This window comes from Cetorhinus maximus, chromosome 17 (assembly GCF_964194155.1).
Source record: "Cetorhinus maximus chromosome 17, sCetMax3.hap1.1, whole genome shotgun sequence".
NCBI lineage: Eukaryota > Metazoa > Chordata > Chondrichthyes > Lamniformes > Cetorhinidae > Cetorhinus > Cetorhinus maximus.
Window position 1 is genome coordinate 81,536,284 of NC_135895.1, and position 21,319 is coordinate 81,557,602.

The window sequence follows — 21,319 nt, forward strand, 5'->3', positions numbered from 1 at the left end:
TTTCAATATTGCCGGGTTGATGCCAGTGTTGTAGCTGTACTGGAACACCATGTCTAGGGGCGTGGTCAGTTCTGGAGCACAAGTCTTTAGTGCTATTGCCAGAATGTTGTCAGGGCCCGTAGCCTTTGCAGTATCCAGTGCCTTCAGCCATTTCTTGCTGGAGTGAATCGGATTGGCTGAAGACTGGCATCTGGGTTGCTGGGGGCCTAAGTGGATCATCCGCTTAACACTTCTGGCTGAAGATGTTTGTTAAAACTTCAGCCTTGTCTTTTGCACTAATGTGCTGGGCTCTGCATCATTGAGGATGAGGATATTTATGGAGCCTCCTCCTCTGTTTAGTTCTTTAATTGTCCACCACCACTGACAACTGGATGTGGCAGGACTGCAGAGCATTGCTCTGATCGCTGGTTGTGGGATTGCTTAGTTCTGTCTGTCGCATGCTGCTTCTGTTTCTTTGTCTTGTGGGTATTCCTGCATTGTAGCTTCACCAGGTTGAAGCCTCATTTTTAGATATGCCTGGCATTGCTGTTGGCTTGCTCTCCTACACTTTTCCTTGAACCAGGGTTGACCCCCTGGCTTGATAATGGTAGAGTAGGGGATATGCCGGGCCATGAGGTTACAGATTGTGGTTGAATACAGTTCTGCTGCTGCTGATGGCCCACAGTGCCTCGTGGATGCCCAGTTTTAAGTTGCTAGATCTGTTTGAAATCTATCCCATTTAGCACACTGGTAGTGCCGCGGAAGACAACGGAGGGTATCCTCAATGTGAAGATGGGACTTTGTCTCCACAAGGATTGGTCACTCCTACCAATATTGTTATGGACAGATGCATCTGTGACAGGTAGATTGCTGAGGGAGCGAGGTCAAGTAGGTGGGTGGGTGTTGGGGCATTGGCAGGGAGGTGGTAGTTGGTAATCAGCAAGCGGTTTCCTTGCCCACGTTTGACCTGATGCCATGAGACTTCATGAGATCTGGAGTCAATGTTGAGTACTCCCATGGAAACTCCCTTCTGACTGTAAATCATTGGACAATCCCTCTGGTGGGTCTCTCCTGCCAATGGGGCAGGTCATACCCAGGGATGGTGATGGTGGTGTCTGAGACATTATCTGTAAAGTATGATTCCGTGTGTATGGCAATGTCAGGCTGTTGCTTCACTATTCTGTGGGACAGCCCTCCCAATTTTGGTATAAGCCCCCAGATGTTTGTAAGGAAGACTTTGCAGGGATCACGGGACTGGGTTTGCCATTGTTATTTCGGGTGCCTAGGTTGATGCCGGGTGATCTGTCTGGTTTCATTCCTTTTTGTAGACTTCGTAGCAGTTTGATACAACTGAATGGCTTTCTAGACATTTCAGAGGGCATTTAAGAGTCAACCAAATTGATTGTGGGTCTGGAGTCATACCTAGGTCAGACCAGGTAAGGACAGCAGATTTTTTTCCCTAAAAGGCATTAGTGAACTTGGTGGGTATTTATGTCAATCAATGATAGTTTTGTGGTCACCATTACTGGGCATACAGGGACTAGCTTTCAATTCAAAATTTCTTAGTTAATTGAATTTAAATCCCATCAGCTGACATGGTAGGATTTTAATCTGAGCCCCTAGAGCATTAGCCTGGGCCTCTGAGTTACTAGTCCAATGACATTACCACAGCCTGACCCTGAAGTGTAGTCACTGTTGAGATCGTCTTATCAGCCATTTCAGACCCCATTGAACCAAAGTGAAAGCAAGTTGTCCTCCATCCCTGGAGCTTTTCTAAGAGAAGACGTATCACTGTTGTAATGTAGGAAACACGGCAGCCAATTTGCACATAGCAAACTCCAATCAACAGAAATGTGATAATGACCAGATAACCTGCTTTTGTGACGTTGATTGAGGGATAAATATTGACCAGGACACAGAGGATAACTCACCTAGTTTTTAAAATATTTCCATGGAATCTTTTACATCCACCTGAGAGCCAGACATATCAGCTTAACATGTTACTGAGGAGAAAAGAACAAATTTGTAACAGTTCTTGGTACAAAGCTGGAAATCAGATATTTTTGACACTGTGGTAAATACTTTCATTGACCTGGACTCATCTCAAAGTGATTCAAATTATGATAAATACTGTGACATAGATTCCATGGCAGTCCTTCTGTGCTTGAGCTTGCACTAAGAGCAATGAGCTGATTGTTTTGTTATAGTGGATGAGGTAGGTTGCTGGCCAGAGTACCAGGAGAGCACCCTGCTCTTTGAATAGTACTGTGGGATCCTGAGTATCTATGTGAAGAGGCAGATCTTACTAACTCAGTTTAAGGATTGGATACTTTTGTGGGGTGCAAATGAGTTTCCTTTTTAAAAAAGAAACCCTCCCTGTACTTTTCCTCACAAGCTTAGCAACAGGCTTCTTCAGTGCTGTTCTAAAATATCTGGCCACTTGGAGGCATCCAAGACTGCTCTCTGAAAGTGTCTGCCCTTCCCCTTTGCACTTATATTGCCTGTATTCATGCAATTGGCAGCTCATTACTTAAGGGAGGAAAATGTTGAAGGTCCAGTGTATTGCTATTTTCTTAAGCCCAAACATGTTTATAGCAAGTCTCCCACCGTACCCTCCCAAACTCCCACTCCTCAGTTTTGTTGTAGGAGATTAAATCGGCTGCAAGTGAGCTGGGTAGATGAGATTTAAAATTGAGTTGTGTTCTCTTAATTTATGACATCTCTATGAAACATTATTGCTTTCAAACATCAGACGACTGAACCTATGTATGTTTGTATTTACAGTGTATGAGTATAAAGTGCTTTGTTTTTCTGTTCCTTCAGCTGTGAACAGACTTGAAGGACCTACAAAGCTATGTGGAATGTGAATTGATCCAATGAAGGGTTTTAGTGTGTTTATTTTGTGTTTGAAATGAATATGCCAGTGAATGCTGGGGAGTGGAATGCTTTTTCCAGAGCTACCAGTTAGTGTCAGCTTTCCAGATTAGATGGCTTTGGGACATATTTTTAACATATAAAAGATGTTGTGTTAATGCAAGTTATTGTAGCCAACAGTTGAGCAATACTCTCTTTAATCTGTCTGAACATCAATAGGGTGCCCTTACTGTACTGCCGTCATTTTTTTTTACATTCACAGCCAAACTATGTAGCCTCTCTGAATCCATTTACTGCCGAATTAGGTGCCTTCTTTTGGAGTGTGCTATTGCCAACTAGGAGCTATGAAAGCCCAGAACCATTTCAAGAAAGAAAAGACCTTTGTTCCATCAATCTGGGTTGGATTCTAACCCAATCTACGGAGTTAAAAGGGCAGCAGTTTGTCCCCAGCTACCTATTTGCATATGCTGTTTCAAAATTAAAAGTGTTCTGTTTTCCTATGGCACAAACTGAAATGATTTTCTGATGCTACTTGTTCCCTGTTGTAAATACAGGATTCAGAACAAATATTTTTGTTTGAAATGTCAAGTGTTTGGTGGGGAGAGAGGGCATTAAAATGGTTTAGATCACCAAAAGCCTTTAACTTCCTGATATTGCACAGAATTTTCAATTTCACCAAGCAAAGCCTGAACTTTTTCCAAAAACGTTCTACAAAACGCATTCTTGGGAGGGACTTCCAGGCAGAAAGGCAATTTTAGACATCCCATAATGTGTGCAAACTCCCGTTTCAATGTATCAGGTTATATGTGGGCCTTGGATAGAATTGCTATCCTAAGCCCATATCATCCAGCAAGAAGGCTACTTTAAAGCACATACTTTTAAACATCTTTTAGTTTGTGTCTCACTATTTTGGGCCTGAGCAGCAAGCATTGATAATCACCACCTTGCCATTAAAAACTAACAGGCCCTCTCTCAGGCAGCCTCTCTCTCAACTTCTGTTTGGGGTGCTGGGAAATGCTTTGTCTTTTCCTTTTGAATAATAACAAAAATGATCAGCATTTCATCCGGAATCTATCATCAGACCAGCTGTGCTTATCCAGAAATGTTTATTTTTATTTTTGACTTCCAACATTTGTGGATTTTCCCTTCAGCTTTCCCATCTGACTCCCTGTCTAAAAGCAGTGGCTCATCCAGGAGGAATTGTGGACATAAACCACTCCAGTGGCACTATGCCACCTGAAACAATGTGGTTTTTCAAAAGCTGCCAACAGGCATCAGCATTCAATGGTTCCATGTGGTATTTAGCTGGAGAAAGCTTTTTGTTTTTTCAAATAGTAATCTTTGTGATTGCCCCATGAAAGTCTTGTTTTCTCTCTCTTTAGACCTGAATAGTTTTGCCTTTCGGACTCATACTTGTGGGGAGCTGTGTACTGCTCACATCGGTCAAGAGGTCAGACTCTGTGGCTGGGTTCAATATCAGAGGTATGTACGCAGTCTTTTGTTCCTTTACTGATTTGTACCAAATAAAGGTCAGTGATTAAGGTATGATATTTACGTATTGAACATATTGATTATAAAACAATGCTAACTGATAAAATCTAAGCCAGCAATAAAATATATTTTAGATAAAAGCAAAAAACTGCGGATGCTGGAAATCCAAAACAAAAATACCTGGAAAAACTCAGCAGGTCTGGCAGCATCTGCGGAGAGGAGCACAGTTAACGTTTCGAGTCCGAATGACCCTTCAGCAGAACATAAAATATATTTTGTTTGATTTATTTGATTTTTATGTCAGCTTTTACATAACAAATCCCTTGTTATGATTCACAATCCAGATACTTTTTTCATGTTCGGTGAAGAAATAGATGATCTGAAGAAACAAGAGAGCTCTCTGATCCGTCTTTTGACTCTACCTTTGAACTGTTTAGAATTTACTTTTGTCCCTAACCTACCATGAACAGTGCGCAGTTGAAAGAGTGGGTGGCTAGCTCTGCTTCAAACCTACATGCTGTCCTGCTGTAAAGGTGCATTCTACAGGCACTCTCCCTAAGTTTTAGAAATGTTGACACCTGTTTCGATTCAACATTATTATTTGCTCAGGCTTTCCAAATAACAGGCACAGGGATTAGGAATTATAATGAACAAAATACTAGCACTGTTTTTAAAGTAACAACAAACAGAACTCAACCTGACCTTCCCATCAGCATTGCTATTTCTCACTCTTTGTGAATATCTCCATGTAAGTTGCCAGCCGTTTTGTGTACTTTTCCCATACTTCTCCTCCTTAGTTTCCTGGACTCTGCCTGAGGACAAGTAGGAGCTATGAACAGCTCCACATTGTCTGCCAGTGTTTCTCTACAGTCACAGATGGGCTACAGATTGACAGTTGGAATCCCTGTCCACTTTTGTTTCTTTAAATGTCACCCAGTTAGCGTGTAGCATTGCAACAAGCCAGGGAGTAGATTAGCCCTAACTCCTGGTCCTCTTAACTAAGGAATAGACTGTAGCAGGAGTAAGTAAAGAACATAACTTTGAAAGGTGGAATACAATTGAAAACTGTCGCCTGCTGCTTTGTGTCATTAACTGTTCTTGTGTTTGTTCAGACAGGGTATCTTTATTGTGCTGAGAGATTTTGATGGATTAACGCAAATTATTATACCACAGGAGAAGGTAAGTAGGTTTAGAATTGAGCAAATTTTATGACAGTAACCACCACAGCTATTGTACTTGCTTAATTGTTGTTGTAAAGCAGTAGGTTTAGAGTTTAAAGATGTAATCCCTCAGTACTTTATAAGAGTTAAATTTGTTAAAAATTTTGTTATGCCAAGTTATTCCCAAGCAAGAGCATTTTATAATTGTTTTTTTTCCTCTTCTTGAACAGCCCATTGGCTGAGATTCCACTGCCAGCAAATAATAATATTGGAGTCTCTTTGCCTCCATCCCAGTTTGGAAAAGACAGGGTGACTCTTCAGGGTGTCATTCAATGTCACAGATGGGCAGAACCCCACAGCTTTCCATTCCATGGCATATTGGGTGGTAATATTTGTAAAACTCTACCCTTTAGACTGGCAGTGCAGTTTGCATTTGCTGTTTGAAATCCATTCATTGTCAACCAGCCATGTTACACATCTTTACAAAAAATATTTTTTATTGTCCCTATAAAGCACAGATTTCACATTTGAACTTTGTTGTGATGCCTCTTTCCACAGTCCACTGCACACCTCCAGAAGATATTGTGTGAACTTCCTCTTGAATCTGTAATTACTGTCACTGGAACAGTTATCCCCCGACCACCAGGACAAGCAAATTTGGTCAGTTGTTTATTTTTGTATCTCCTGTATCCCTCAAGATTTTCAAGTGATGAATATGGGGCAGGATTTTGCCCTTGGTGGTGGTGGTTGGGAAGCCGACTGCTGCCCACGATCGGCTCCGCACCGCGATTTCACGCGGGCAGGCCTAGTGTGGATCGCGAGCAGCAGTGCTGCCTGTGCAGATGGGGGGGAGGAGGGTAAGCAGGCCTAGCACACAGTTCGCGCATGCGCGAGAAACAGTGCTTCAATCTCCCTGAGGCATGGAGCTGCCTCAGGGAGATTGAAGCATTGTATAAAATAAAATGAAGAGAGTAAAAATTTAATAAAACATGTACCTTCATGTAACTCTCTCACGTTAGCTGGGACATGTTTTTAGTTCTAAAATAAAGTTTTTATTTATTGTTTATTTGCTTTAGGAAACCTCATTCCGCTTGTGGATGAGGTTTCCTAAAAAATGTAAAGGCCGCTTGGCCTTTTCGCCTGCCCGCCAACTGTTAGGTTGGACAGGCAGCGTAAATTTGAATTTAATTAGATTGTTAATGGCCTTAATAGGCTCCAGCGCGTGCCCGCCGAACAAAATATTGCGAGACTGCGCGATGACGTCAGGACACATGCCCGACATCATCACGAATAATTTTATGCACGTGCCCGCACACTGAGCGTAATATTCTGCCCATGGTTCTTATAGGACTCTTGCCTTTATATGCCTCTAGATTAACTGTTCTATTTGCCCAATGCTAGATGTGAGTCAGGGTTATAAACCGGCTTTGCCAGTTAAGGTGCATACATCTTCCCAAGATTCTACAATGTTCGTCAATCCAGCTGTTTTCTCCCCCATTAGATGGGAGCTGTTATAGAGTCATAGAGGTCTACAGCACAGGAAAAGGCCCTTCGGCCCATCAAGTCTGTTCCAGCTAAACAAGTACCTAACTATTCTAATCCTATTTTCCAGCACTGTACTTGTTCACCATTTGTTTACTACATTCCTGCTGCAGGCCCCATTCCCCATGACACCCACTCTTAGACCTGCCACTGTTGTTCCTCAACCAATAATATTGAGGACGCTTTGTCCCTGTGAATAGCGTCCATCCATTGCTCTACAAGTGACCCAAAGATTGGAAATTTAATGTGAGGAATTATAGGCATAAAGCCATGTGGCAGTGTTTTGGTACAGAAATACCCTTGTTTCCATCTACCAGACTGGCAATGTAACATTACCATAACAAATATGTTTTCCCTTGTTTTTAAGTTATTTTCTCCTTTGTTATTTCCTGGGCTGAGAATGATTCATAGCTCCCTGCTATTGGTTTTCTGAATTGGTTGCTAGGGTGTCCTTGAGCTTGGCTCACCGCACAATTTTTCTCTCCATCTCCCCTTAACTCATGTTTCCCAAGCCTATGCTGTAACAGGTTTCAGTGCATCTGCTGTTTAATTTTACAACATATTTTAAACAAAGCTGTTTCAAAGGTATTTTGTTACAGAAATGCTACTCTGTACATTAGTATTATAGCTTCATCAAAACAATTTTTCTTTAAAAATCAAAATATCTACATAATATATATTAAATGATCTTGTATGCTTCCTGTCTAGAATATGTTGCTTCCTATTGTCAGCCTTTTCCATTATAAATTCTCATGTCCATACTTATAATGGAAATTGCTGATGTAAATTTATAAAGCTGTAATTGCACCTTTTTTACCAGTGGTAGCACTGTAGTGCCTCAGCTTTGCATGTCTGAACTCCTTAACCTGTGCTCACATTTTGTTATTTAACTATAAATAATATGTTGCGGACCCAGATGGGAGAAGTGCACAGTTAAATCAAGCCCCACTTTTCAAAGGTCGCAACAATAGTTTAAATGTTTAATTCACCCAAAAAACTGGCCAACTGATTACCTTTGATACTGTTAATTCCCAGCATAAAAAGATTCTGACCAGGCTTCTTTCAGTAAACACAAAAAATGATTTGTTACAAAATAAACTGCTTTTTAAAAATAAGCTAATAAACTAGTTAACATACAAGTTGTAGTTTAGAAGTGTAATGATTTTCCCCTTTTTTAAAAAAAAGGACATTCGAACCCCCCATGCACACACACAAACATTACAGAACAAGACAAACACAGTCCCCTGCAGAGGCTGGAGTATGGGAGCATTTCTTGAAAAGGATAAAATTCGAAGAGACCTCAACGCTGTTGATATAACAGAATTCTGGTCACAATAGATCTGGAAGTTCTTTTGGATGTATTTTTTGGTGAGACTGTCCTTCATGACCCTTACTTATCTATCAGACTTTCAAAATAAAACAGATGAGTTATCCTGATGAGACATTTCTGAGGAAGATTTAACACAAAGATGGGGCAGAGAGAGGAAAAGACAGTCTTTTTCTTGCAACTTGCTTCTAAGGCACCCACACACTCACTCTCTGCCTGAGAGTTTTAAAAAGACGTAGTTGTTCAAAGAATACTTCTCTCAGGCCAGGTGTTTTTAACCAATCAGCAAGAGTCTTTAGCCTGGCAAGAGCAATTCTTTGATAACTTAGATATATAAAATATCTCTTCCCTCACCAGGTGTTCCTTGCTGGACATCTATCTTGGCCCATGGTTTTCTGAAGAATGGCTTTTTCATAGCCCCGAATTAATATTGCAAACTTTTAAAAATAACTCAGGAGGAAGAATGTCCAAAATTCAATGTCCTTCAAATTTTCCAAAAAACGGGTTCCTCACAAATAGTACAAATCAAACAAAAGGGGCAGAGTATGTGATTGTAAAATGCAGACTGACAATTGTAAGAATTTGACTTAGCCAGTTTATCTCTCCTGCTCAACAATACTGCTTCACTTGAAGGATACACTTGATCTTGACTCCTTATGTTAGATCTTCACTTTGTGTGATAATGCTTGACTGAAGTGTCAACCTAGGTTTTGTGGTCAATACTTAATAAAATGTGCTGTAAACTTAGGGTCATTCAGAGATTGTGCATTTTTTTTTCTTTTATACTGGACATTTTAGTTTTGTTATGCAAATTTCAATATGGTTTTGCCTTGATGGTGTGAAATCTGCTCTATTTGACAGATTGCCTTTGCATTTTAGGAAATGCCAACAGGTAAGATTGAAGTGCGAATGCAGCATGCTGAAATTCTGAACAGATGCAGGAAGCTGCCTTTTGAAACCAAGGAGCTTGTAAAGGTGAGCCCTGGAGTTAAAACACAAGCAACTTTTTCCCCCTTTTTTGCTCCTCCTAAAACAAAGCACTCTTCAACTTATTTCACTGTCAAGCTATTTGATAGTTCTGCTCAAAAGGTTTTCATATCTCACGCTGTAACCATGTGCAAGATTGGTTAGGAATGCGCTGGGATGCAGTTTCCACTGTTCTACCACATCACTCACTCTCTGGTGGAATATGACCTCAAATTTCTCTTGTTTAATAGTGACACTGTTTGAATTCCTGTTTTTGGTTTTCTTCTTGACTTGAAGCTGTTGATTTACATTGGGTTCTGGTACCAAATTTGTCAACGCCCATCCAATAAGTCACCCAGTTGATCTTCTTTCTAACTCAGCCAGCTGAATGAATCTTGCAAGAATGTAAGAGGAGTAGTAGGGATTGCAGCAAAGCCCAATCCTGTCTTCACCCAGTAGCCTCACGGCTTTCAGCACAGGTCACCAGATTGTGATAGGAAATAGGAATGCTGGCCAACCTTTCCTTTCCCTAATCCATAAGCACTGGAGTCATTGTAAACCCCAACTGCCACCCTTCTTGAGATCAGTTAACTCACCAAAGGCCAAATATTGCGGCCAGAATATTCCCATCGGTGAGTTGGGGGCGGGGCTCGCTTGCCGACGCAGGATGACGTCGGGGGGGACCCTCGATGTCATCCCGGTCCATTTAAATCTTCAGGAAAGTGGACGGACAGCGAAATCAGCTGTCTGCCCGCCAACCTGTCAATGGCCAATTGAGGCCGTTGACAGGATAATTAAGATAATTAACGACCCTGCCCACCCAACCTTAAGGTTGGCAGGCAGGCCAGGAGCCCCAGCGGGCTTCTGATAAAACATGAAAACTCATCGCGGGATGAGGTTTCATGACCGTTTTTTAAAACTTTGATAAAGTGTCTGTGCTTCTTATTAACATGTCCCATCTCGTGTGACATTGTCACACGAGGGGGACATGTTAATTTTATATCTTTCTATTTTTAAAGTTTTTTAGACTGTCAGGAATCACCCTGAGACAGCACTTAGTCTCAGGGAGATGTGCGCGAAAGAGCGCACTTTGACAGTTGGGGATCCCTCCCCCCCCCCCCCCCCCCCCCCCCACACACACACAGGAAGCACATAGCGCTTCCCGCTGGGTGGGCCTTAATTGTCCCGCCCACTCAAAATAGCAGCAGGCCCCGTTTCGGGGGCGGGGGTCGGCTGTCCGCCCGCCGCCGAGCCAGTGGGGCCGGCCCACCCGCCCACCAAGGGCAAAATATTGCCGTGCATTTTCGATCTTTCTGGCAGTACCTTCACCTATCCTTTATGTACTTGGAAGCTGATTATTCTTAAGGATGTTTCCTATCCCAAGAGAACCACCATTGCCTAGACAGCTACTTGTAGCACGGCTGTGCACCCTTGCCTTTTTTGCATGTTTTGCTTTTCCTCTTCCCTCTTCCTGTGGGTAAACGGCTAATTTATCACAGAGTGACTCAACTGCCATGGTAAAGAACGGACGAAAGTCTTGCTAATTGTACATAACAACTGTGAATACTTCATGCTGTATTGGTATCCTAAGGTGCTATATCCTAAGGTGCTATATAAATGGAAGTTCTGTCTCTCCTAAAGAAGGTATCCTTCTGGTTTCTCTTAATGATAAACTCATAACTGTGCATTGTAGAACAGATATTTTGAAAGGGTTTCTTAACCCATTCCTGCAGTTGTTATCTTCTGCCTCAACTCTTCCAAAGGCAGTGACTTCTACAGGCTGGAGGCAGCCAAGAGATTGTTTGTCCTTTGAGCTTGGACAGTGAATGTTGATGTTTGATCATGGGAGTCATAACATTCTATCCTAGTTTTGTCTTCATCTGGCAAATGTCCAGCTGTGATGCTCCAGACAGGAGCATCGCTTCTAACCCAGAGGTGTTCAGGCTATTAGTAGTGCCTTCAACTGTGACCCAGCTGAAATAATCTAATTCAGCTCAGGCCAGGAATCAGTTCCAGACAGTATGGCTCAAAGCCATAACACACTGAGCTAATGGGAGTGGCTCTAATGGAGAGCATTCTAAAGTTCATTTGTTGCACTTGGTGCCTCTCAAGATTCTGTATAAGCTGACTGACTCTACTGATATACAAGGTTTTTTGGTATTTCATATAGATGCTAATGTGTAATAGAAAAGTATTGCTGAAACTGAAAGGAAGAATCAACAAGACGGTTGTGAGACTGGCCTTGTTATATAGTGCAAAATCTGGACAACATCACGAAGAGAGAGCAACGACTGGATACTAATGAGATACAGATGCTGAGATGGAGTTGTGGAGTAACCAGAAAGCAAAAAATCAGAAACCAGCATGGTATGGGTGAGTGAAGATTGTGGGATCATCGAAGAAAGTAGCCAAGAAGAGACCGAAATGATATGGTCACCTGTTGCAGAGAGACAGAGGAAATGTGATGAGGCCAATAATGGAGATGGGGTGGCCAGAAAGAAGGAGAAGAGGAAGCCCTAAGACCAGATGGAAAGATGCGGTGACAAGAGACTAAAATGCAGTGGGATTGGAAGAGGAATTGGGTGACTGACTGGAGGAGATGGAGAAGGGTTATCAACCATCATTGTGGCAATCCCAAGTAAAATAGGAGAAGCTGAAAGAAGAAAATAGATTACTAATAACATCCTATCTCCCCACCCTGGCAATAGAACCGGAGGACAGATCAGAAGAAATGTTTGTAATGAGTGAGTTGCAATGATCCAAGATTCACTGCCTGAAAGGTGGGGATTTATACTTGAAAAGGAAAAATATTTATGGCTATGCAGAAAGAACAGGGGAGTGGGGCTAATTAGATCACTCTTTCAAGGAACTGGCACGGGCACAATGAGCAAAATAGCCTCCTTCTGTGCTGTAATATTTTGTATTTTAAATTTTTATGTTTTTGCCACTTTCTGGCACGTTCGGCTTTTTAAAAAAATTCTGAATTTTTACTTTTCTGTAGAAATCAGAAGCACTGCGTATGCAGCACCGCTACCTAGACCTGAGGAGCTCCCAGATGCAGTACAGCTTGCGACTGCGCTCCCAGATGGTCATGAGGATGCGAGAGTATCTCTGTAATTTACACGGTAAGCAACACTGGGTTACATATATTTCACACCTGCCACCCCATTTGGTCCTTCTTACTTTCTCCTTTTATATATTTTTACCCTTCTATCTTGTGGTAGCACTCTTCCATTGAATCAGAATTAGTGTATTCAAGCCTCACTGAAGGGTCTTGAATTCAGGCTGATGACAATGCTGAGGGTGTGCCGCACTGTTTCTTTCAGACAAGGCCCTGACCCAGCCATTCATAGAGTTTTTAAAAAATGTATGACAGCGCAGAGCACCACAGAGGTCTGAAATTTAAGCAAAGCGAAATCAGCAGAGTTGTCAGAGTGTAGAAACAAACCAAGGGAATTTGAGAAAATAACATCACGTTAAATGAAAGTAGGAGGATGTCTCATCATAAGGAGGGGTGGCGGGGTAAGTTACAGGCATATATTTAACTTAACCTACCAAAACATAAGACTTAATTAAATTAAATTAAATTAAAAACAAAAAACTGCAGATGCTGGAAATCCAAAACAAAAACAAAAATACCTGGAAAATCTCAGCAGGTCTGGCAGCACATTCCTTTAGATAATATCACCACCTTCAACACCTCTTTGTCCTTTTGTCTGTGACATCTTTTGGTTATCTCCACCTATCACTGGCCCTCTATCCAGCTCTTCTTGTCCCCCCCCCACCCCGACTAAACCAGTTTATATTTCACCCCTTTTCTATTTTTCCTTAGTTCTGTTAAAGAGTCATGTGGACTCAAAACGTTAACTGTGCTCCTCTCCACAGATGCTGCCAGACCTGCTGAGTTTTTCCAGGTATTTTTGGTCTTTTTTTGTTATAAGACTTAATTACCTGATCTAGTTTAATTTCTGGTAACTTTAGCTACTCATCTGATCAGCAGAGGCATGGCAGGGCATCTCAGTTCCACCCTATGCCATGAATCAATACTGTTGGATATCTCTGTTAATTGTGGCCTGTTGTTACAAGCTGACCCAACTGGATTTTCTCTATATACTGGAATAGTTGGTGTTTATATCACACCTTTAATCAGTTCACTCTTCTTCAGCAAAGATGCAAATTTGGTAAAATTGTATTGGTCAAAAAATGCACAAAATAATAGACATGAGATTTGTTATGATGTTCAGCTAGTATATTCATTCAGTACCTAACTTTTTTCTCTTGATTTGTCTCCAGGTTTTGTAGATGTGGAAACTCCAACATTATTTAAGAAAACTCCTGGGGTAGGTACGCAAGATAATTATCTTTCTACATCACCACACTACTCCTTTTCAGTTTCTTTTCTAATGTATATCATTTTCCCCACCGCGTTTGCCCTCCATCCTGTCACACACTGTTCCTAAACCTAGATGATGGGTGGGCTACCTGCTTCCAGGCATGTGACATTCTTGATTTTGTCACAATGCATTCAGAAGTTCAAGGTTGCTTTCCTCTAATTTGCCCTCTCCCCTCCATCTCCCTGTGGAGAGAAGACTGACTCAGCATCTTACTGTGGAGGCACAGAAGTCTATTCTCATGCTTGCTCAGTACCTCCCAGCAAGGGTCAGTGGAGAAAAATTAGAAACAAAGGTACTGCCTGATAATTAATTTTTGTTTTCCAAATACTTAAGAGCAATTATAGTGCCTTTACTGGTTTCTGACTGGGATCAGATAACTCCACACAGACCTGGCACTTTGCAGCTCTCTGGGTACACAACCCCACCACAGGATGCATTTTCTTGCTAAGTTGCAGAGGAGCTGTTCTTGTTTTAATTGTCATGTTAGCTCTCATTGTATCACCCTTCAGTCTTCAGCCAGTTCAGTTCACTCCACCTGATATCAAGAAACGGCTGAAGGCACTGGATACTGCAAAGGCTATGGGTCCTGACAATATTCCGGCAACTGTACTGAAGACTTCTGATCCAGAACTAGCTGTGGCCTAGCCAAGCTGTTCCAGTACAGCTGCATCATTGGCATCTACCCAACAATGTGGAAAATTGCCAAGATATGTGCTGTCCATAAAAAGCAGGACAAATCCAACCCAGCCAATTACGGCCCCATCAGTCTTCTCTGGATCATCAGCAAAGTGCTGGAAGGTGTCATCGACAGTGCTATCAAGTGGCACTTACACAGCAATAACCTGCTCACTGATGTTCAGTTAGGGTTTTGCCAGGGCTGCTCAGCTCCTGACCTCATTACAGCCTTGGTCCAAACATGGACAAAACGGCTGAACTCAAGAGGTGAGGTGAGGGTGACTGCTTTTGACACCCAGGCAGCATTTGACCAAGTGTGGCATCAAGGAACCATAGCAAAACAGGAGTCAATGAGAAATAGGAGCAGGGAAAACTTGCCATTGGTTGAAATACCCAGCACAAAAGAAGATGGTTGTGGTTGTTGGAGGATAATCATTTCAGCTCCAGGACGTCACTGCAGGAGTTCCTCAGGTTAGTGTCCTAGGCCTCACTATCTTCTGCTGCTTCATCAATGAGCTTCCCTCCATCATAAGGTCAAAAGTGGGGATGTTCACTAATGATTGCTCAATGTTCAGCACCAGTTGCAACTCGTCAGATACTGAAGCAGTCCATGTCCATATGTGGCAACTTTCATACTTGGGCTGATAAGTGGCAAGTAACATTTGTGGCACACAAGTGCCAGGCTTGACATTCAGTGGCATTACCATCACTGAAACCCCTACTGTCAACATCCTGGGGATTACCATTGACCAGAAACTTAACTGGACTAGCCATAAAAACACTGTGGCTACAAGAGCAGGTCAGAGGCTAGGAATCCTGCGGAGAGTAACTCACCACCTGACTCCCCAAAGCCTGTCCACCATCAGCAAGGCAGAAGGCAGGAGTGTGATGGAACGCTGTCCACTTATCTGGATCAGTGCCGCTCCAGCAACACTCAAGAAGCTTGACACCATCCAGGACAAAGCAACCCACTTGATTGGCACCCCATCCACCAGCTTAAATATTCACTCCACCACTGACACATGGCAGGAGTGTGTACCATCTGCAAGATGCACTGCAGGAACTCACCAAGTCTCCTTCGTTGGCTCCTCCCAAACCTGCAACCTCTCCCACCTAGAAGGACAAGGGCAAGAAATGCATGGAAACACCTCCACCTGCAAGCTCCCCCTGACTTGGATCTTTCACTACCATTGGGTCAAAATCTTTTCTAAACAGCATTGTACATGTCACCACATAAACTACAGCGGTTCAAGAAGGCAGCTCATCATCACCTTCTGGAGGGCAATCAGGGATGGACAATAAATGTTGACCTAGCCAGAGACGCCCACATCCTGCAAAAGAATTAAAAAAATCCCTGCCTGTCTCAGTGACTTCAGACCTACAGAGATGGAGAAGTACAGATGGTGAGCTTCCTTGGTTTATGTTGGCAAGAGAAGGACTTTGTATGGCAGGATCCTTTCCATTATAGTGGAGTTGGAGTGAGGAAACTCAAGCAGTGGAAAAAATAAGCAGCCAAAACTGCGTATAATTAATTTCTAATGTCTGCAGAGGCCTGGAATCCAACTCTGCTTCTGGATCAGATTTCTGAGCTGCATTGGTGGATCTCCCCAGTTACTGGTTACTTGATCTTTATAGCTAAAGGGCTGAATTTTACCATCAGCGAGCAGGGGGCGGGTCCCGTTCGCCGATGCGGGATGATATCGGGTGGAACCCCCGATGTCATCCCGCCCCTTTTAAATCTTCAGGAAGGCAGGGGCGCAGCAAAATCAGCTGCGGGCCCGTCAACCTGTCAATGGCCAATTGAGGCCATTGACAGGATCATTAAAACAATTAAAGGACCTGCCCGTCCAACCTTAAGGTTGGCGGGCAGGCAAGGAGCCCCGGCGAGAAATAGAAAAAACATTAAACCTCATTCACCGGCGGGATTTAAAAAGTTTAATAAAGTTTTAGTGTAAATTATGAACATGTCCCATCTTGTCACATGAGGGGGACGTATTAAGGATTTTTTTTTCTATTTTTAATGTTTTTGGAACTGTCAACGATCTCCCTGAGGCTGCACTTAGCCTCAGGGAGCTGTGCGCTCTTTCGTGCGCATGCGCGAAAGAGCGCATTCTTGCTTTTGGGGAATTCCACCCCCCCCCCCCCGCCTGCCCGCACAGGAAGCGCATAGCGCTTCCTGGCGGACGTCACGCTGGGCGGGCCTTAATTGGCCCATCCACGTAAAATGGCCGTGGGGCCCGCTTCTCCGGCGGGGATCAGCTCCTCGCCCGCCGGAGATTGGGTCGGGCCCGTCCGCCTGGCAGGCAGAAAATTCTGCCCAAAAGGTTTTAAGAGCTCCCTGATGGATCAGTGACTAATTGATTCATACAGCCAGGGAGACTCCAAGTTTGATCCTCTTGTTGTTTTGATGTTAGTTGATCCACTGTTGGAGCTTCATTAGTCCTGGGCCAAAGATGGAGAATTCATGCCAATGCTGGCTGTTGAGGCTCATGCTCATTTGGGAAAGGTAGCAGAGGGCAACTGGTGTCTGTGGAATTGTACTCATCAAGAAGTCAACACTTCTACATTAGAGAAGAGAAAATTGGTACAAAACCCTGATAAAGTTGAAATGAGTTTTATTTTGACTGTATTGAGGAATTGCTACTTTTAAGATTCATTGTGGTCAAACCAGGTGGACCAGGTAGGTTGGTAAATGAGTATTTTAATGCAGACAAATTATAAATGTGTTAACAATTTAGCCTTAAACTAAATTATTGTAGGCCTCAGAAGGCTAGGAGAAACCTTTTGTCCCTGAATGTTAAAATTTGGTGAAAATTGAATGAGGTTTTGAGCATTTTCCAGAAAAACTGTTGTGTGGCTCCTTCCAATGTCACTCCTAAATTAGGTTCAATCTCATTCCACACTCATCTTTGGAACTTTACTAAAGCATGAGACAGTTACTTCAACAGGTGATATTTTTCCTTCTTGCTCACTTGCTGATACAGCAATTGTTAGGTTTCATAAAAGATCAAACTCAAGTATGGATTGTGTTTTCTCAAAGCAGTATGCAAGGTTCCAGTTCCATTTATATAAGAATTGTTTCAGCTGGCTCTATTCAGTGTCAATTAGTGAGTAATAAATTGTCACTGGATAAAATCAGGCCCATATTTTTCACACTGCTTCCAGTGGCAATCGTTCAACTTAAACTATTGCCAGGCTGCAATAATCTGGCAAATGCAGGCGCATTGGTTTTATAGATCCTATTTTCAGTGCAGCAGTTCAGTGGTGGTTTTATGTAAAAATTATTCAAGTAAGTGAAAAGATTGCAGTCAGCAACTGCAGCAGTGAGATCAGTCTTATCTCACTTTAATGTTATCTTGCATACTTATGTAACACACTATAGAGTTTACATCACATAAGAACTAGGAGCAGGAGTTGGCAATTCAGCCCCTCGAGCCTACCCTGCCATTCATTACAATCATGGCTGATCTCATTTCGGCCTCAACTCCAATTTCCCGCCCTCTCCCCATAGCCTTTCAACCCATTACTAATTAAAAATCTGTCTATCTCCTCCTTAAATTTATTCAGCGTCCTGGCATCCACTGCACTCTGAGGTAGTGAATACCACAGATTCACGACTCTTTGAGAAAAGTAATTTCTCCTCATCTCTGATTTAAATCTACCACCCTTTAGCCTAAAACTATGGCCTCTCATTCTAGAATGCCCCACAAGGGGAAACATCCGCTCCATGTCTACTTTGTCTATCCCCTTTAGCATCTTATATACCTCAATCAGATCTCCTCTCAACCTTCTAAACTCTAGCGAGTATAGGCCTAAACTGCTCAATCTCTCCTCATAACACAAGCCCCACATCTCTGGAATCAATCCAGTTGTAGATGTGATTATAATGAGTGTAGCATGTCTTCTGGTCAAAGTACAATTACCAAGCAATAAAACCACTAGTATCAAGTCTATAAATTGAAAAGAATGATAAATGCTACAGCATTTTTAATCTGAAAAAAAGTGAGGTGGAGAACAATAATTATTCTTCTGGCTCCATTTGGTAGCAATGGGCAATCTGGTTTAAGTGTTCTATGGATTGATGAAAGAATGTCTTTATTCTGCAATGCCGTAATCTGCACAGGTGATAAACCTGAAACATATTCTGTTTGGAAGAGCCTCATCTCTTTTCTCCTCAGATCATGACCAGGAGAGGTGGATGCTTATGGATGTCTGGATAATAGAGAGCATGTGCTAAATACTGCTCCAAAACTAAAACTCTTCATTCTGCTAAAATACATAATTAAACCTGGTACGTAAATCTTGGCAAAAGAATTTTGTGACAGATTGAGCTTAAAATTGTTCAACTGTTTGGGCAGCATTGTTCCTGTCGAGTGCCCGACTAGTTCTGTCTTCTAGAAAATCAGAGTTGGTTATTTGACGGTGAAGTTGGAGATGGAGCCACTTGATGACATCTTGACTCCACTATAATTTGTATAAGTACAGTATAAGAGTAATGCAACTGTTCAGAGTGCTATACGAGCTTTCTCCAGATTTCTTGTTGCTTATTCTGCAGGGAGCCAAGGAGTTTGTGGTGCCCTCAAGGGAGCCGGGCAAGTTTTACTGTCTCCCACAGAGTCCTCAACAATTCAAGCAGCTGTTGATGGTGGGAGGACTGGATAGGTAAGCCGTTTGCTCGCCGTGAATGTTAGACTAATTGAAGTGTTGATCTGACCTCCTAAGACTAACTACAAGAGGATTTAAAACCATATTGCAAAACTAATATCTGTGTGAGTGCCAGGAATTTCATTGCTAATATTTCTTCTCCAAAGCTGCAAGTGGGAAGTCACTCCCATATCATTTAGTTGCGTAATAACTCTTTACACAACAGATAAGCAAATTGTAAAGTTGGAATATAGATCATCCAATCGGTTGATTGTGGGAGGGTGAAGAGAGTGCAGAACCCAAGCGGTAAGCATATCAAACCTATTGTTTTCAAAGTACACAGATATTTTCTATTCTGTAGCATGTGCAAAATGTTTTCCATGAATTTCTAATGCTGACCATTATAAAGCAGAATAGGAAACATGATGGGCGCATTGTGCTCTATACTTGAACTCACAGCAAATTCTCCTAGCATGTGACCCTGTGAGTCAAGAAAGCAAATGTGTAAAATCACCCCTTGTTTCCTTTTTTTAAAATTCTGCTTTGCAATATTGAGCATTAGAAGTTAAGAGAAAATATTTTTTGGATCATACATAGGAACAGGAAGATAGAAGGCCCTTGAGCTGTACTGCAATTCATTGAGATTGTGGCTGATTTGCAAACTAACTCCATTTACTCACCTTTGCTTTGTATGCAAATATCTTAATATCTTTGATCAACAAAAATCTATCAATCTCAGTTTTAAAATTAACTATTGCTCTAGCAATCAGTTGCCATTGTGGAAGAGAGTTCCAAACTTCTACCATCCTGTGCATGTAGAAGTGTTTCCTAATTTCACTCCTGAAAGATCTGGCTCCAATTTTTAGATTATACCTAAAGTCCTGGACTCCCCAACCACCAGAATAATGTCTCTTTATCTACCCAATCTATTCACCTCAATACCCTAAAAACTTCAAACAAATCACTCCTTAATCTTCTATATTCAGCATTAGCTTGTGTAATTTCTCCTCATAATTTAACCCTTGGAGTCCAGGTATAATTCTGGTAAACCTATGCTGCAATCCCTCCAAGGCCAACATAATATATTATAAATTCTTATAAGTTATAATTTTTGAGGAATGCTAAAGGTTTTGGCGCTCAGAAAAATGTAATTCCCATAAGCAGATCTTTGCCTCCTTTAATCTGAAATCTCTTAACTTTAGGCATGACATGAAAAGAATAGCAGGCCACATAACATGTATTGATTGTGGCCTTTTGCACAGGCTCTCCAACATGCATTTGTCATCTACTCCAAAATATCACACTGCCGGACCATACAAATTCTCAGTCTGATATCTGTGATAATAATAGGGTGAGCACAGTGCAGCACTGTGTCAGAACCCTAAGTGACATACTGCAACTTCAGGATTTCCATGTTAATCTATTTATACCCATCATCCTGAAATTATAGTCACTTTCAGAGTGGTAATGATGGTGAACACTGACAGTTTACCATTAAATCCACCCCTTGCAAAATCCGGGCCATTATGGATCCATTTCAAATACCTGATCTGTTTAGGAGCATTGTGGAGGAAGGGGATTGTCAGTTCTGAGTGGAACAAATGTATGTCAATGCCATTGTGTATTTGGTTCTATAATTCAGCATAAAGTAAATTGCATTAAAGTTGTAGTCATCAGCCTGGGCTAATACTTGCAATCAAACTCCCTTACTCATCCAAAAGGTTCCCTGAATAATGTCATCTGTAGGGCAAGTGATTTGTTATTGCTTCAATCTGTGCCGAAACTGTGTTTTTACTTCCTCCACAATCCTTTATGCAGAATTGCAGTTGTCAAGCAGCAGAATGTGCTACAGGAGGTAAATGTGAAAGTTCATGGGGCATCATCACCCCTGGTCATCAGTACTTATTGTCTTACCACACCAGTAAATCAAAAAGAAGTGAGTTTGCAGCAATTGGATGTTTAAGGGTGAAACTTCCTTCTTAATGAAGGAAAATTATTGATCAGATGACCAGCAAGCAAGCATAAGCATTAGTTTTTCTCTTAAGTTTTATTGTGTGCATGTGTCTGTGTGTATCAATATTTTAAATATTTAAAAACGAAATAGTTGGTAAACATATTGTGCTGATTCACTTGCAACAGTATCTCTGCAGGTACTTCCAAGTGGCTCGCTGTTATAGAGATGAAGGCTCAAAGCCAGACCGACAACCTGAGTTTACCCAGGTGAGCTATGGTGAGTTTTGGAATTCAAAGGAAAGATGGGACAAGAA

General features: G+C 41.9%; 1 protein-coding gene across 1 annotated transcript in view; it reads left to right on the top strand.

The window, feature by feature from the left end:
- dars2 (aspartyl-tRNA synthetase 2, mitochondrial) overlaps window positions 1-21,319 on the top strand; it is a 55,811-nt gene that overhangs the window by 1,757 nt on the left and 32,735 nt on the right. The window contains exons 2-9 of the mRNA XM_078561518.1: window positions 4,236-4,335; window positions 5,457-5,523; window positions 6,063-6,164; window positions 9,253-9,348; window positions 12,341-12,464; window positions 13,633-13,679; window positions 18,964-19,070; window positions 21,203-21,272. Coding sequence (XP_078417644.1) covers window positions 4,236-4,335; window positions 5,457-5,523; window positions 6,063-6,164; window positions 9,253-9,348; window positions 12,341-12,464; window positions 13,633-13,679; window positions 18,964-19,070; window positions 21,203-21,272 — 713 coding nt within the window. The remainder of the gene's footprint in view (window positions 1-4,235; window positions 4,336-5,456; window positions 5,524-6,062; window positions 6,165-9,252; window positions 9,349-12,340; window positions 12,465-13,632; window positions 13,680-18,963; window positions 19,071-21,202; window positions 21,273-21,319) is intronic.